Source organism: Thalassophryne amazonica, chromosome 13 (genome assembly GCF_902500255.1).
Source record: "Thalassophryne amazonica chromosome 13, fThaAma1.1, whole genome shotgun sequence".
Taxonomy (NCBI): Eukaryota; Metazoa; Chordata; class Actinopteri; order Batrachoidiformes; family Batrachoididae; genus Thalassophryne; species Thalassophryne amazonica.
This window is the reverse complement of record NC_047115.1, coordinates 87,781,207-87,795,210: the sequence shown is the minus strand read 5'-3', so window position 1 is coordinate 87,795,210 and position 14,004 is coordinate 87,781,207. Positions and strand designations below refer to the sequence as shown.

The window sequence follows — 14,004 nt, the reverse complement described above, 5'->3', positions numbered from 1 at the left end:
AGCTGTGTCAGGTTAACACTTGGTACTGTATAACTAGGAGCACTAACCAGTAAGTCACTTGAGCCAGCATGCATGTACTTGTCCATAAAATCCAGAATGGTGAGCCACAGGGCAGCAAAGGTAGGCAGGGACAACAGAGGCGAAAGATGTTGTAGGAAAACCTGCAGAGAGACAAAGAATCATAAATCAACTACAGAAGGTGACACAGACAAATGGCTCAATTCAAATGGGACAGTGATGGCTGAATAACCTCTTTGGGCTGAATCCACTTTATCTTTTGGAAAGTGTCTTTTCTACTACAAATTTCAACAGATTATTAAGTACCATTCCTAAGATCTTGTCTGTGATAGGACAAGAGCTATATTCCTTTACAGCTGCCATAGTCAGACGTGTTCCACTTCCTTTTGTTTATCACAATAAGGGCACATCGCAGGTCCATAAGTATGCAATCACATCCATATTTTAGCAATCAGCTCATGCAGAATGACTGAGTAGGAACTTTAGCTTTGCTCTACATCAGTCCCATGTGTATCTCAGTCTTCAATCTAAGTTGGATTATTGTTCAAGGACTCTTACATTGACCAGTGTGGATGGAATATGCACATACCTTCATGAATCTCAGGGCAGTGATTAAGGACTACCTATAACTGTTCCTTCCACTACTGGTTGACTTCAGGTGACTGTCTCGGTTATCTTTGTGTCTGGTGAATATTGGATATGTGGAGCCTTATTTTTCCACCATACAACTTCCAAATCATGTGTTGATGTTGACAGCATAACTTTGCATTTCTCGTGTTCACTCTGCTTCTCCTTAGAGTTTGAATCAGCTTGGAGCACTCTGAAGCCTTGCCCCCCCCACCCACCCACCCCGCAATGGAGGTATTCAACAGATTCCTCCAACTACAGTAACGACACACAATGAACTAGGTACTGGTAGCAGATAAAGCTGCCAAAGGAAATAGATCTATTCATTATTTATTTATAACAAACAGATTTAAGGATAGATCTGTGATCAAGCTGATCAAATGATACTCCAAACTCTGCCTTGCAAGATGCACTGTATATCATTGTACATATATACAGTTGTGCTCAAACATTTACATACCCTGTCAGAATTTTTTGGCCATTTATTAGAGAATATGAATGATAACACAAAAACTTTTTCTCACTCATGGTTAGTGGCTGTGTGAAGCCATTTGTTGTCAAATAACTGTGTTGACTCTTTTTAAATCATAATGATGACAGCTGCCACGTGGTGGGGGAGTTTGCGTACCCAGATGATCCCAGGAGCTATGTTGTTGGGGGCTTTGTGCTTCCTGTAGGGTCTCCCAAGGCAAACAGGTCCTAGGTGACGGGTCAGACTAAGGGCAGTTCAGAACCTCCATGACCAGTAAAAAATCAAGGACTGAGACGTCGCCCGGTATGGCAGAGCCGGGGCCCCACCCTGGAGCCAGGCCTGGGGTTGGGGCTCGCGCGCGAGCACCTGGTGGTCGGGCCTTAGCCCATGGGGCCCGACCGGGCTCAGCCCGAAAGAGCGACGTGGGCCCGCCCTCCTGTGGGTTCACCACCTGCAGAGGGGGCCATGGAGGTCGGGTGCAGAGAGGATTGGGTGGCGGTCAAGGGCGGGTGGCCCGGCGGCCCGGTCCATGCTCACAGCCCCTGGATGTTGGGACGTGGAATGTCACCTCGCTGGGGGGGGAAGGAGCCTGAGCTTGTGCGGGAGGTTGAGAGATACCGACTAGAGATATTCGGGCTCACCTCCACGCACAGCTTGGGCTCTGGTACCCAACTCCTGGAGAGGGGCTGGACGCTTCATTTTTCTGGCGTTGCCCACGGGGAGAGGCGGAGATTGCTCCCCAGCTCAGTTACCATGTGTTGGAGTTCACTCCGGTGAACGAGAGGGTCGCGTCCCTACGCCTTCGGGTCGGGGACAGGTCTCTCACCGTTGTCTCGGCCTACGGGCCGAGCGGCAGTGCAGAGTACAAGACCTTCCTGTAATCCCTGGGAGGGGTAACAGATAGTGCTAAGACTGGGGACTCCATTGTTCTCCTGGGGGATTTCAATGCCCACGTGGGCGGCGACAGTGAGACCTGGAGGGGGGTGATCGGAAAGCACGGCCTCCCCGATCTGAACCAGAGTGGTGTTCAGTTGTTGGACTTCTGTGCTAGTCACAGTTTGTCCATCACAAACACCATGTTCGAGCACAAGGGTGTCCATAAGTGCACGTGGCACCAGGACACCCTGAGCCGGAGGTCGATGATCGACTTTGCAGTCGTATCATCTGACCTTCAGCCACGTGTCTCGGACACTCGAGTGAAGAGAGGGGCAGAGCTGTCGACCGATCACCACCTGGTGGTGAGTTGGATCCGCTGGAAGGGGAGGAAGCCGGTCAGACCTGGCAGGCCCAAATGTATCGTGAGGGAACCCTCTGTCAGCGAGGTCTTCAACTCCCACCTCCGGGAGAGCTTCTCCCAGATCCCGGGGGAGGTTGGAAACATGGAGTCCGAGTGGACCATGTTCTCCACCTCCACTGTCGATGCGGCCGCTTGTAGCTGTGGTCACAAGGTCTCTGGTGCCTGTCGTGGCGGCAATCCCTGAACCCGGTGCTGGACACCGGAAGTAAGGGATGCCGTTCAGCTGAAGAAGGAGTCCTACTTATCTTTGTTGGTAGGTAGGACCCCAGAGGCAGCTGACAGGTACCGGCAGGCCAAGCATGCCGCAGCCCGTGAGGCAAAAACTTGGGTCTGGGAGGAGTTCGGGGAGGCCATGGAGGAGGACTATCGGTCGGCCTCGAAGAGATTCTGGCAAACCGTCCGACGCATCAGGAGGTGGAAGCAGCTCTCCATCAGCACTGTTTACGGTGCGGGTGGGGAGCTGTTGACCCTGACTGGGGATGTTGTCGTGCGGTGGAAGGAGTACTTCGAGGATCTCCTCAATCCCATGGTCACGTCTTCTGAAGAGGAAGCAGAGACTGGGGACTCAGAGGCGGACTCATCCATTACCCAGGCCGAAGTCACCGAGGTGGTTAGAAAGCTCCTCGGTGGCAAGGCTCCTGGGGTGGATGAAATCCGCCCTGAGTACCTTAAGTCTCTGGATGTTGTGGAACTGTCTTGGCTGACACGCCTCTGCAACACTGCGTGGCGATCAGGGTCAGTGCCTCTGGATTGGCAGACCGGGGTGGTGGTCCCTCTGTTTAAGAAGGGGGACCGGACGATGTGTTCCAACTATAGGGAGATCATACTCCTCAGCCTCCCCAGTAGGGTCTATTCCAGAGTACTGGAGAGGAGAATTCGACCGATGGTCGAACTTCAGATTCGGGAGGAGCAGTGTGGTTTTCGTCCTGGTCGCGGCACACTGGACCAGCTCTACACGCTCCATCGGGTGCTCGAGGGCTCATGGGAGTTCGCCCAACCAGTCCACATGTGTTTTGTGGATCTGGAGAAGGCGTTCGATCATGTCCCTCGGGGCACCCTGTGTGGAGTGCTCCGGGAGTACGGGGTCCGGGTTCCTTTGCTAAGGGCTATCCGGTCCCTGTACGACCGCAGCAGGAGCTTGGTTCGCATTGCCGGTAGTAAGTCAAACCTGTTTCCAGTGCACATTGGCCTCCGCCAGGGCTGCCCTTGTCACTGGTCCTGTTCATTATTTTTATGGATAGAATTTCTAGACGCAGCCAGGGTGTAGAGGGGGTCTGGTTTGGGAACCACAGAATGTCGTCTCTTTTGTTTGCGGACGATGTGGTTCTGTTGGCTTCGTCAAATCAGGACCTTCAGCATGCACTGGGGCAGTTTGCAGCCGAGTGTGGAGCTTCCGGGATGAAAATCAGCACCTCCAAATCCGAGGCCATGGTTCTTGACCAGAAAAAGGTGCTTTGCCCTCTTAGGTCGGTGGAGTGTCCTTGCCTCAAGTGGAGGAGTTTAAGTATCTCGGGGTCTTGTTCACGAGTGAGGGACAGATGGAGCGTGAGATCGATAGACGGATCGGTGCAGCATCTGCAGTGATGCGGTCGCTGTATCGGGCCGTTGTGGTGAAGAGACAGCTGAGTAGGGGGGCAAAGCTCTTGATTTACCGATCGATCTACGTTCCGATCCCCACCTATGGTCATGAGGTTTGGCTCATGACCGAAAGAACAAGATTGCGAGTACAAGCAGCCGAGATGAGTTTCCTCCGCAGGGTGGCTGGGCGCTCCCTTAGAGATAGGGTGAGGAGCTCGGTCACTCGGGAGGAGCCGCTGCTCCTCCACGTCGAAAGGAGTCAGTTGAGGTGGCTCAGGCATCTTTTCCGGATGCCCCCTGGACGCCTCACTGGAGAGGTGTTCCGGGCACGTCCCATTGGGAGGAGGTCCCGGGAAGACCCAGGACACGCTGGAGGGACTACATCTCTCGGCTGGCTTGGGAACGCCTTGGGGTTCCCCCAGAGGAGTTGGGGGAGGTGTGTATGGATCGGGAGGTCTGGGCGGCTTTGCTTGAACTGCTGCCCCCGCGACCTGACTCCGGATAAAGCGGAAGAAAATGGATGGATGGATGGATGATGACAGCAACTGTCCAAATGATCCTGATCAAACATTTACATACCACAGTTCTTAGTACTGTGTATTTCCCCCTTTAACATCAATGACAGCTTGGAGTCTTTTGTGGTAGTTGTAGATGAGGCTCTTTATTTTCTCTGATGGTAAAGCTGCCCATTCTTCTTCGCAAAAAGCCTCCAGTTCCTTTAAATTCCTGGGCTGTCGAGCATAAACTGCACATTTGAGATATCCCTCAGTGGCTCAATGATACAGAGGTCAGGAGACTGAGATGGCCACTCCAGAACCTTCACTTTATTCTGCTGTAGCCAATGACAGGTCGACTTGGCCTTGTGATTTAGATCATTGTCATGTTGGAACGTCCAAGTACGTCCCATATGCAGGTTCCGGGCTAATGAGTGCAAATTTTCCTTCCTTCCTTCTGATAAGATGCTGCAATCATTCTGCCATCAATTCTGACAAAATTTCCTGTGCCTTTTGTAGCTCACACATCCCCAAAACATCAGTGATCCACCTTGTTAACCTCGTAGGCCTTGTTGACTCCTCTCCAAATGTAACCTTTATGGTTGTGGCCAAAAAGTTCAATTTTAGTCTCATCACTCCAAATGACTTTGTTCTCTGTGCCGTCTAGTGTATTGTAAGTGGGATACATTGTGGCATTTTTGTAGCATTGGCTTTCTTCTGGCGACTCGACCATGCAGCCCATTTTTCTTCCAGTGCCTCCTTATTGTGCATCTTGAAACAGCCGCAACATTTTTTTAGTGTGTATCAGTAAAAAAAAAAAAAAAAAAAAAATCAGTAATCCATTTCAAAATGAGCAAATATTTGCACAAAACAATAAAGTTTATCAGTTTGAACAATAAATATCTTGTCTTTGTGGTGTATTCAACTGAATACACCACAAAGTTATATTGCAATATTACACTGCAAATCCTCTTCAAATCCAAGTTGAAGAGGAGTTTCATTGTATTCTGTTCACTGTATACAATGATATTTACATTTTACACAACATCCCAACTTCATTAGAATTGGGGTTGTACTAAGTCCCTTCGGCTGCTCCCTTGTTCTCACTTTGGGTCACCATATCCAAGGAGGGTCGGCATGTTGATTTGGCACAAGTTTTACACTGGATGCCCTTCCTGACACAACTCCACATTACATGGAGAAATGTGGCAGTGGTGGGGTTTGAACCGGGAACCTTCCGCACTGAAACAAAGCACACTAACTACTTGGTTATCACCCCTGCATCCCCCCTTCAAGATGTCCTAGCAGAATTATAAATCCTTCATGCACAACTTAACATCGTGTGCTGCCACTATGAGACATTTCACTCATCCATAAAGCATTTTAGGAGGAGTTGCACTGACAAGGTCAATATCATATGATGCATTAATTAAACACAAAAGTCCAATTATCTGCTTTTTGGTTTTCCTTCATGTACATCTTCATATAGTGTGCACACTGAAATACACCAAATGGTTTAGGAGGAATTGCATTTACAAGATTCATGCACAGATCAAAAGGCATATGGGCCGATTCCTCATATACTGATAAATATGGTGAAACAACCCCCCACCACCATCATGTTTTTCTGTTATAAAAACAATAGAATCATCCAACAATCACACAAAGGGATCAGGGATTTGTTCGTGTATGCGTTGTTGCACTAAACCTTTGACAGGAGTGTACAGGCTCTCATTCTGGTCTCCTCCATCCCACCCACATCTGCTGGGCTGATGTTTTCAAGTAGTTTAGTCAGCAGTGGAAAAAGTACCTGCAAATACAAATGCACACAGTCAACAATCCAAGAAATTCAATCCATGTGAACATAAATGTACAGTCAGGTCCATAGGTATTTGGACAGGACCTCCCATCTGCATACCACAACAAGTGTCAGAGCACTCACCTCCCTCCCTGCTCTTCCCCCATTTCCCCTGCTGCCCCTCTCAGACACAAACTCTGGATCCTGACACCCCTCCCCACTCCCCAGTCACTGTCTTCTTTACTCCTGACACCCACCTCACAAACAATGAACATATCTCCAAGGACTACTTATGCACTACATGCACTTTAAATGAGTTCAGACTCATTTAAAGTGCTCATCAATGTTGAATCACTGCTCAATTTGCAGAAGACATACTGCTACCACCAGGTACCTCACTGAACACATTCTACTATCTACTGTATTTCTATATTCATTTTCTATTCTACTGATGTTTTTTTGACTCTGTATTGTCTGGGAGGCTGAGAGGAATGGAATTTAAATTCTCAGTATGTCTGTGTATATGAATTAAATTGGTCAGCTGGTTCTTGGGATATCACGCTAACAAGGGTGTAAATTACATTATCATATACCTATAAATGATACGCCAATATGATTGGATAAAACACTAAAGAATAAATAGCAATACACCCTTTTTGAGGACGGGAAATATTTTTCATACCACCCAAGTAATCAGCCAATCCGGACAGTGGAGCGGCGCCACAACGAAGAGGCGCGGTCAGAGGAACTGTGATATACTGGTGAGTCACTATTAATAATTTCTTATGTGTCCAACCTCGTAGGTTGATCATTAAAATTAAATTTGTTAGTTCTAAAAGCCATCATAATTATTTATAGGAAAACGCTCAATTTTTTTTCTACTAAGGTTTGAATTTTGAGTGTTTACACAGGAGAGAAAAGCGAGAAAATCTTAATGCCTGTTTGAGAAAACAGGGGCAGCAGCTCAAGCAAAGCCGCACAGACCTCCCGATCCACACACACCTCCCCCAGCTCCTCTGGGGGAACCCCAAGGCGTTCCCAAGCCAGCCGAGAGATGTAATCCCTCCAGCGTGTCCTGGGTCTTCCCCGGGGCCTCCTCCCAATGGGACGTGCCCGGAACACCTCTCCAGCGAGGCATCCAGGGGGCATCCGGAAAAGATGCCCGAGCCACCTCAACTGACTCCTTTCGACATGGAGGAGCAGCGGCTCGACTCCGAGCTCCTCCCGAGTGACCGAGCTCCTCACCCCATCTCTAAGGGAGCGCCCAGCCACTCTGCGGAGGAAACTCATCTCGGCTGCTTGAACTCGCGATCTCGTTCTTTTGGTCATGACCCAAATCTCATGACCATAGGTGAGGATCGGAACGTAGATCGATTGGTAAATCGAGAGCTTTGCCCCCCTACTCAGCTCTCTCTTCACCATGACGGTCCAATACAGTGACCGCATCACTGCAGATGCTGCACCGATCCGTCTATCGATCTCACGCTCCATCCGTGCCTCACTCGTGAACCCCGAGATACTTAAACTCCTCCACTTGAAGCAAGGACACTCCACCAACCTGAAGAGGGCAAAGCACCTTTTTCCGGTTGAGAACCATGGCCTCGGATTTGGAGGTGCTGATTTTCATCCCGGACGCTTCACACTCGGCTGCAAACTGCACCAGTGCACGCTGAAGGTCCTGATTTGACGAAGCCAACAGAACCACATCGTCCGCAAACAGCAGAGATGAGATTCTGTGGTTCCCAAACCAGACCCCCTCTACACCCTGGCTGCGCCTAGAAATTCTGTCCATAAAAATAATGAACAGAACCGGTGACAAAGGGCAGCGCTGGCGGAGGCCAATGTGCACTGGAAACAGGTTTGACTTACTACCGGCAATGCGAACCAAGCTCCTGCTGCGGTCGTACAGGGACCTGTACGACCGCAGCAGGAGCCCTTAGCAAAGGACCCCGGACCACGTACTCCCGGGGCACCCTGTGGGGGGTGCTCCGGGAGGGACACGGTAGAACACCTTCACCAGATCCACAAAACACATGTGGACTGGTTGGGCGAACTCCCATGAACCCTCGAGCACCCGATGGAGCATGTAGAGCTGGTCCAGTGTGCCGCGACCAGGACGAAAACCACACTGCTCCTCCTGAATCCGAGGTTCGACCATCGGTCGAATTCTCCTCTCCAGTACTCTGGAATAGACCTTACCGGGGAGGCTGAGGAGTGTGATCCCCCTATAGTTGGAACACACCCTCCTGTCCCCCTTCTTAAACAGCAGGACCACCACCTCAGTCTGCCAATCCAGAGGCACTGTCCCCGATTGCCACGCGATGTTGCAGAGGCGTGTCAGCCAAGACAGTCCCACAACATCCAGAGACCCAAGGCACTCAGGACGGACCCCATCCACCCCAGGAGCCCTGCCACCAAGGAGCCCCCCAACCACCTCAACGACCCCGGCCTGGGCAATGGACGAGTCCGCCTCTGAGTCCCCAGTCTCCGCCTCCTCCCCGGAAGATGCGATGATGAGATTGAGGAGATCCTCGAAGTATTCCTTCTACCGCCCAACAACATCCCCAGTCAGGGTCAACAGCTCCCCACCCGCACCATAAACAGTGCGGGTGGAGAGCTGCTTCCACCTCCTGAGGCGTCGGACGGTTTGCCAGAATCTCTTCGAGGCCGACTGATAGTCCTCCTCCATGGCCTCCCCGAACTCCTCCCAGACCCGAGATTTTACCTCTGCGACTGCATGGGCTGCGGCACGCTTGGCCTGCCGGTACCTGTCAGCTGCCTCCAGGGTCCCACCTACCAACAAAGATAAGTAGGACTCCTTCTTCAGCTTGACGGCATCCCTTACTTCTGGCGTCCACCACCGGGTTTGGGGATTGCCGCCGTGACAGGCACCAGAGACCTTGTGACCACAGCTACGAGCGGCCGCATCGACAATGGAGGTGGAAAACGTGGTCCACTCGGACTCCATATCTCCAACCTCCCCCGGAATCTGGGAGAAGCTCTCCCGGAGGTGGAAGTTGAAGACCTCGCTGACAGAGGGTTCCGCCAGTCGTTCCCAGCAGACCCTCACGATACGTTTGGGCCTGCCAGGTCTGACCGGCTTTTTCCCCTCCAGCGGATCCAACTCACCACCAGGTGGTGATCGGTCGACAGCCCTGCCCCCTCTTCACTCGAGTGTCCGAGACACGTGGCCGAAGGTCAGATGATACGACTACAAAGTAGATCATCGACCTCCGGCTCAAGGTGTCCTGGTGCCACGTGCACTTATGGACACCCTTGTGCTCGAACATGGTGTTCGTGATGGACAAACTGTGACTAGCACAGAAGTCCAACAACTGAACACCACTCTGGTTCAGATCGGGGAGGCCGTGCTTTCCGATCACCCCCCTCCAGGTCTCACTGTCGCCGCCCACATGGGCGTTGAAATCCCCCAGGAGAACATTGGAGTCCCCAGTCAGAGTGCTATCTAGTACCCCTCCCAGGGACTCCAAGAAGGTCGGGTACTCTGCACTGCCGCTCGGCCCGTAGGCCGAGACAACGGTGAGAGACCTGTCCCAGACCCAAAGGCGTAGGGACGCGACCGTCTCGTTCACTGGAGTGAACTCCAACACATGGCGACTGAGCTGGGGAGCAATAAGCAATGCGACCCCAGCTCTCCGCCTCTCCCCGTGGGCAACACCAGAAAAATGAAGCGTCCAGCCCCCCTCCAGGAGTTGGGTACCAGAGCCCAAGCTGTGCATGGAGGTGAGCCCGACTATCTCTAGTCGGTATCTATCAACCTCCCGCACAAGCTGAGGCTCCTTCCCCCCCAGTGAGGTGACATTCCACGTCCCAACAGCCAGGGGCTGTGAGCATGGACCGGGCCGCCGGGCCACCCGCCCTCGACCGCCACCCAATCCTCTCTGCACCCGACCCCCATGGCCCCCTCTGCAGGTGTTGAACCCACAGGAGGGCGGGCCCATGTCGCTCTTTTGGGCTGAGCCCAGCCGGGCCCCATGGGCTAAGGCCCGACCACCAGGCGCTCGCACGCGAGCCCCAACCCCAGGCCTGGCTCCAGGGTGGGGCCCCGGCTCCGCCATACCGGGTGACGTCTCGGTCCTTGATTTTTTACTGGTCATGGAGGTTCTGAACTACTCTTAGTCTGACCCGTCACCTAGGACCTGTTTGCCTTGGGAGACCCTACAAGGGGTACAAATCCCCCGATAACATAGTTCCTAGGATCATCTGGGTATGCAAACTCCCCCACCACAATAAGGTGGCAGCTAGAGGGGGAGCAACACTAAAGAATAAATAGCAATACACCCTTGTGATATTTTTCGCGGACCGGTAATATTTTTCATACCACCCGAGTAAGTGAATGTCGCCTTGGTAATCAGCCAATCCATACATATGTTGTGATGTCACGGCACGTGCGATCCTAGATATTGTCAATGTGTAATTTAATATAGTGGTCCCTCGCTATATCGCGGTTCACTTTTCGCGGCCTCGCAGTTTTGCGGGGATTTTTTAGTGCAATTTTGCATGCTTCTTTTTTTTAACAGCGCATTGCATTCTGCGTCCTTATCAGGCGGGCCGGTCACCGCACCGATCAGTATCACCACGATTCCACTCACTGCCTCCGATGCAGACTCGGTAAGCGCCGCAGCGGGCCACTCACACCGCCCCCCTGTCTGCTGTGCCGAGCTGCATTCAACTCCAGCAACAGGTCTAGAGACTACGCTCGCTGTTTTGATGCGCAGCATCCACTGTATGGTCTCGTTAACTGCAGCCGCAGAGCTGCGTGGCCATGACTTGGAATCTTTGCGGGTCCTGCATCCATACCCCCGGAGAAAGTGAGCGAAGGGAGAGCATGCGCATTGTGTTCTGCGTGTATGGTTTTTTCAGGGTGTATAAAGCCATATTCATTGGTGAACAACTTGATAACTGATAATATCTTAAATATCTCACTGTGACCTTGAAATTGACCCCAAGGTCAATTTGGGGTCATGGACTGGTGTTAGGGGATGACCCAAGTACGCCCTTGTACTAAATATGAATCAACTGGTTCTTGAGATATCACGTTAACAACTGAAAGCTGATCGCGACCCCCAATACCGGGAGGATAACAATGGCGTGGAAATGAAACTATTAAGATGTTCTTATTGTGTAACTTTCAGCTTAAATTCAAATGTTTTAAGTAAAATATCACACATAATAATGGCACTTTCAAGTTAAAGGGTATCCAAAATGTGTCATGAATAAAGTATATCCTATTTAAAATACGTTATTTAGCAGAAACAAATTCCTCACAAAAGCAGCAATGTAAATGCTATTGCCCTCTGATGCTTTCATCTCTCAAAAAATACCTTCTGAATCTGGCCCCACACTTTGTCTTGAAGGAGACAAAATTTTTCCACAAAGTCACATTTTGCAACATGCACCACACTTGTAACACTGTATCTAATTTTAACCAATTTTATAGGCCAGACATTTTGCAAGGTAACTGTAAAAAGGATTAAATTTGGTTAATTTTTTTTAATGTTTTTTGGAATCTTGTATTGGAAGGATTTCAAGGGTGACAAAAAGTATGATTTGAAAAATATAAAAATAAAAAAATCTCCACCAGCATTAAAAAAAAGGACCAGATAGTATTGGTAAATGCCAAAGGTTTCTCATTTTAATTTTTTCTTTGTAAAGTAAAGTCCTCCAATAATTTAATAACAATGCAAGATATACACCTACTTTTTTTGACACACAAATTTACCCTTCCCCACCCCGAAAAAGGCATATGATTATTCACCATGTGGGCCTGATGTACAAGTAACTAATATTACTGAAATAAACTAAAGAAACTAGTCATAATTTCAATATTAATACCAATTTATCACTATGTACTCTTTAATGTGAAAGCTCCCATGAACCATATAAGAAATACACACTACCCCCATTTGAGGCTATAACTAACTGGACAAACTGAAATATTTTTAACCCCTTCTAAGCTTGTACGAGGTCTATTAGAAAAGTATCCGACCTTATTATTTTTTTCAAAAACCATATGGATTTGAATCACGTGTGATTGCGTCAGCCAAGCTTGAACTTTCGTGCGCATGCGTGAGTTTTTTCACGCCTGGCGGTTGCGTCATTCGCCTGTGAGCAGGCTTTGAGTGAGGAGTGGTCCACCCCCTTGTCGTTTTTTTCATTGTTTAGGAATGGCTCAGAGACTGTCGCTTTGCTTGATCAAAATTTTTTCAGAAACTGTGAGGGACATCAAAGTGGACACCATTCGAGAAATTCAGATGGTTTTTGGTGAAAATTTTATGGACTTCAAAGAGATTACGGAGTGTTACTGTCGCTTTAAGGACGGCCCAGAGCGACTGGTGGTGCGTCGCGCTCCGACGCACAGCAACGCCATGATGAAGCCTCACAGGACATGTTCTGGCATGTCCAGGCACATCCACAATTTCTCAGATAATCACTCGATGGAAAAACCACCGACAGCTGGCTAAACGCCATCTCAAAGCCGTCCTGAGAGACCAAAATGGAGGTGGTTTGGTCTCGCTCCAGCAGCGAATCCATCATGACGCGCGAAGCCTCCGCTTGGTTTTCCATGACAAAATCTCTTGTTAAAAGTGAAATCTGCCGGAAAATGGTTGATGTCCAGCTCTTGTGATAACCAGAGAAATTGCACACGGTCACGGATCCATACAGCCATCCGTTTAGAAATGAAATGGTCGCTCAGCCTGTCAATGGCGGCTTCGGAGCGCGGCGCACCACCAGTCGCTCTGGGCCGTCCTTAAAGCGACAGTAACACTCCGTAATCTCTTTGAAGCCCATAAAATTTTCACCAAAAACCATCTGAATTTCTCGAATGGTGTCCACTTTGATGTCCCTCACAGTTTCTGAAAAAATTTTGATCAAGCAAAGCGACAGTCTCTGAGCCATTCTTAAACAATGACAAAAACAACGAGAGGGGTGGACCACTCCTCACTCAAAGCCTGCTCACAGGCGAATGACGCAACCGACAGGCGTGAAAAAACTCACGCATGCGCACGAAGGTTCAAGCTTGGCTGACGCAATCACGTGATTCAAATCCATATGGTTTTTGAAAAAAATAATAAGGTCGGATACTTTTCTAATAGACCTCTTATATCCCAATGATGGGAAATTTTTAGTTTTATTTGTGAGAAACTGACAAGCCAAAATGAGGCGGGTGGTAGGGGGTTAAACAAATCACAATTTTTACAGCAGGTTTTACAGCAACAACAGCGTGGGGCAGTTTGTGTACAAGGTACTATGAGGACAAACAAGGATTTTAAAGGCATGTGTGTGGTGAGGACAAGGCTGAGGCTGTTAAAAGCCCATTATCTGAACGCCTGGCAGCTATGAGGACTGGAGAGGCTATTTTGATAGGCTCTGCCCTCTTGCAGACAATTCCACCTGCTTTGTGTGCTGGATGCTGTATATAAAATACTTATTTTGTAGCGAGTTAATCACTTTCTGTCAGAGCTTGGATGTTGCAAATGTAAATAAAAACAGAATACAATGATTTGCAAATCCTCTGCAACCTATATTCAATTGAATACACCACAAAGACAAGATATTTAATGTTTAAACTGATAGACTTTTTTTGTTTTTGTGCAAGTATTTGCTCATTTTGAAATGGATGCCTGCAACACATTTCAAAAAAGCTGGGACAGTGGTAACCAAAGACTGGGAAAGTTGATGAATGCCCAAACAGCAC

General features: G+C 49.4%; 1 protein-coding gene across 1 annotated transcript in view; it reads right to left on the bottom strand.

Annotated features, from left to right (window-relative positions):
* The window catches only part of gbf1 (golgi brefeldin A resistant guanine nucleotide exchange factor 1), a 580,908-nt gene that overhangs the window by 28,368 nt on the left and 538,536 nt on the right, over positions 1 to 14,004 (bottom strand). The window contains 2 exon segments of the mRNA XM_034185226.1: positions 48 to 161; positions 6,195 to 6,296. Of these exon segments, the coding sequence (XP_034041117.1) occupies positions 48 to 161; positions 6,195 to 6,296 (216 nt within the window).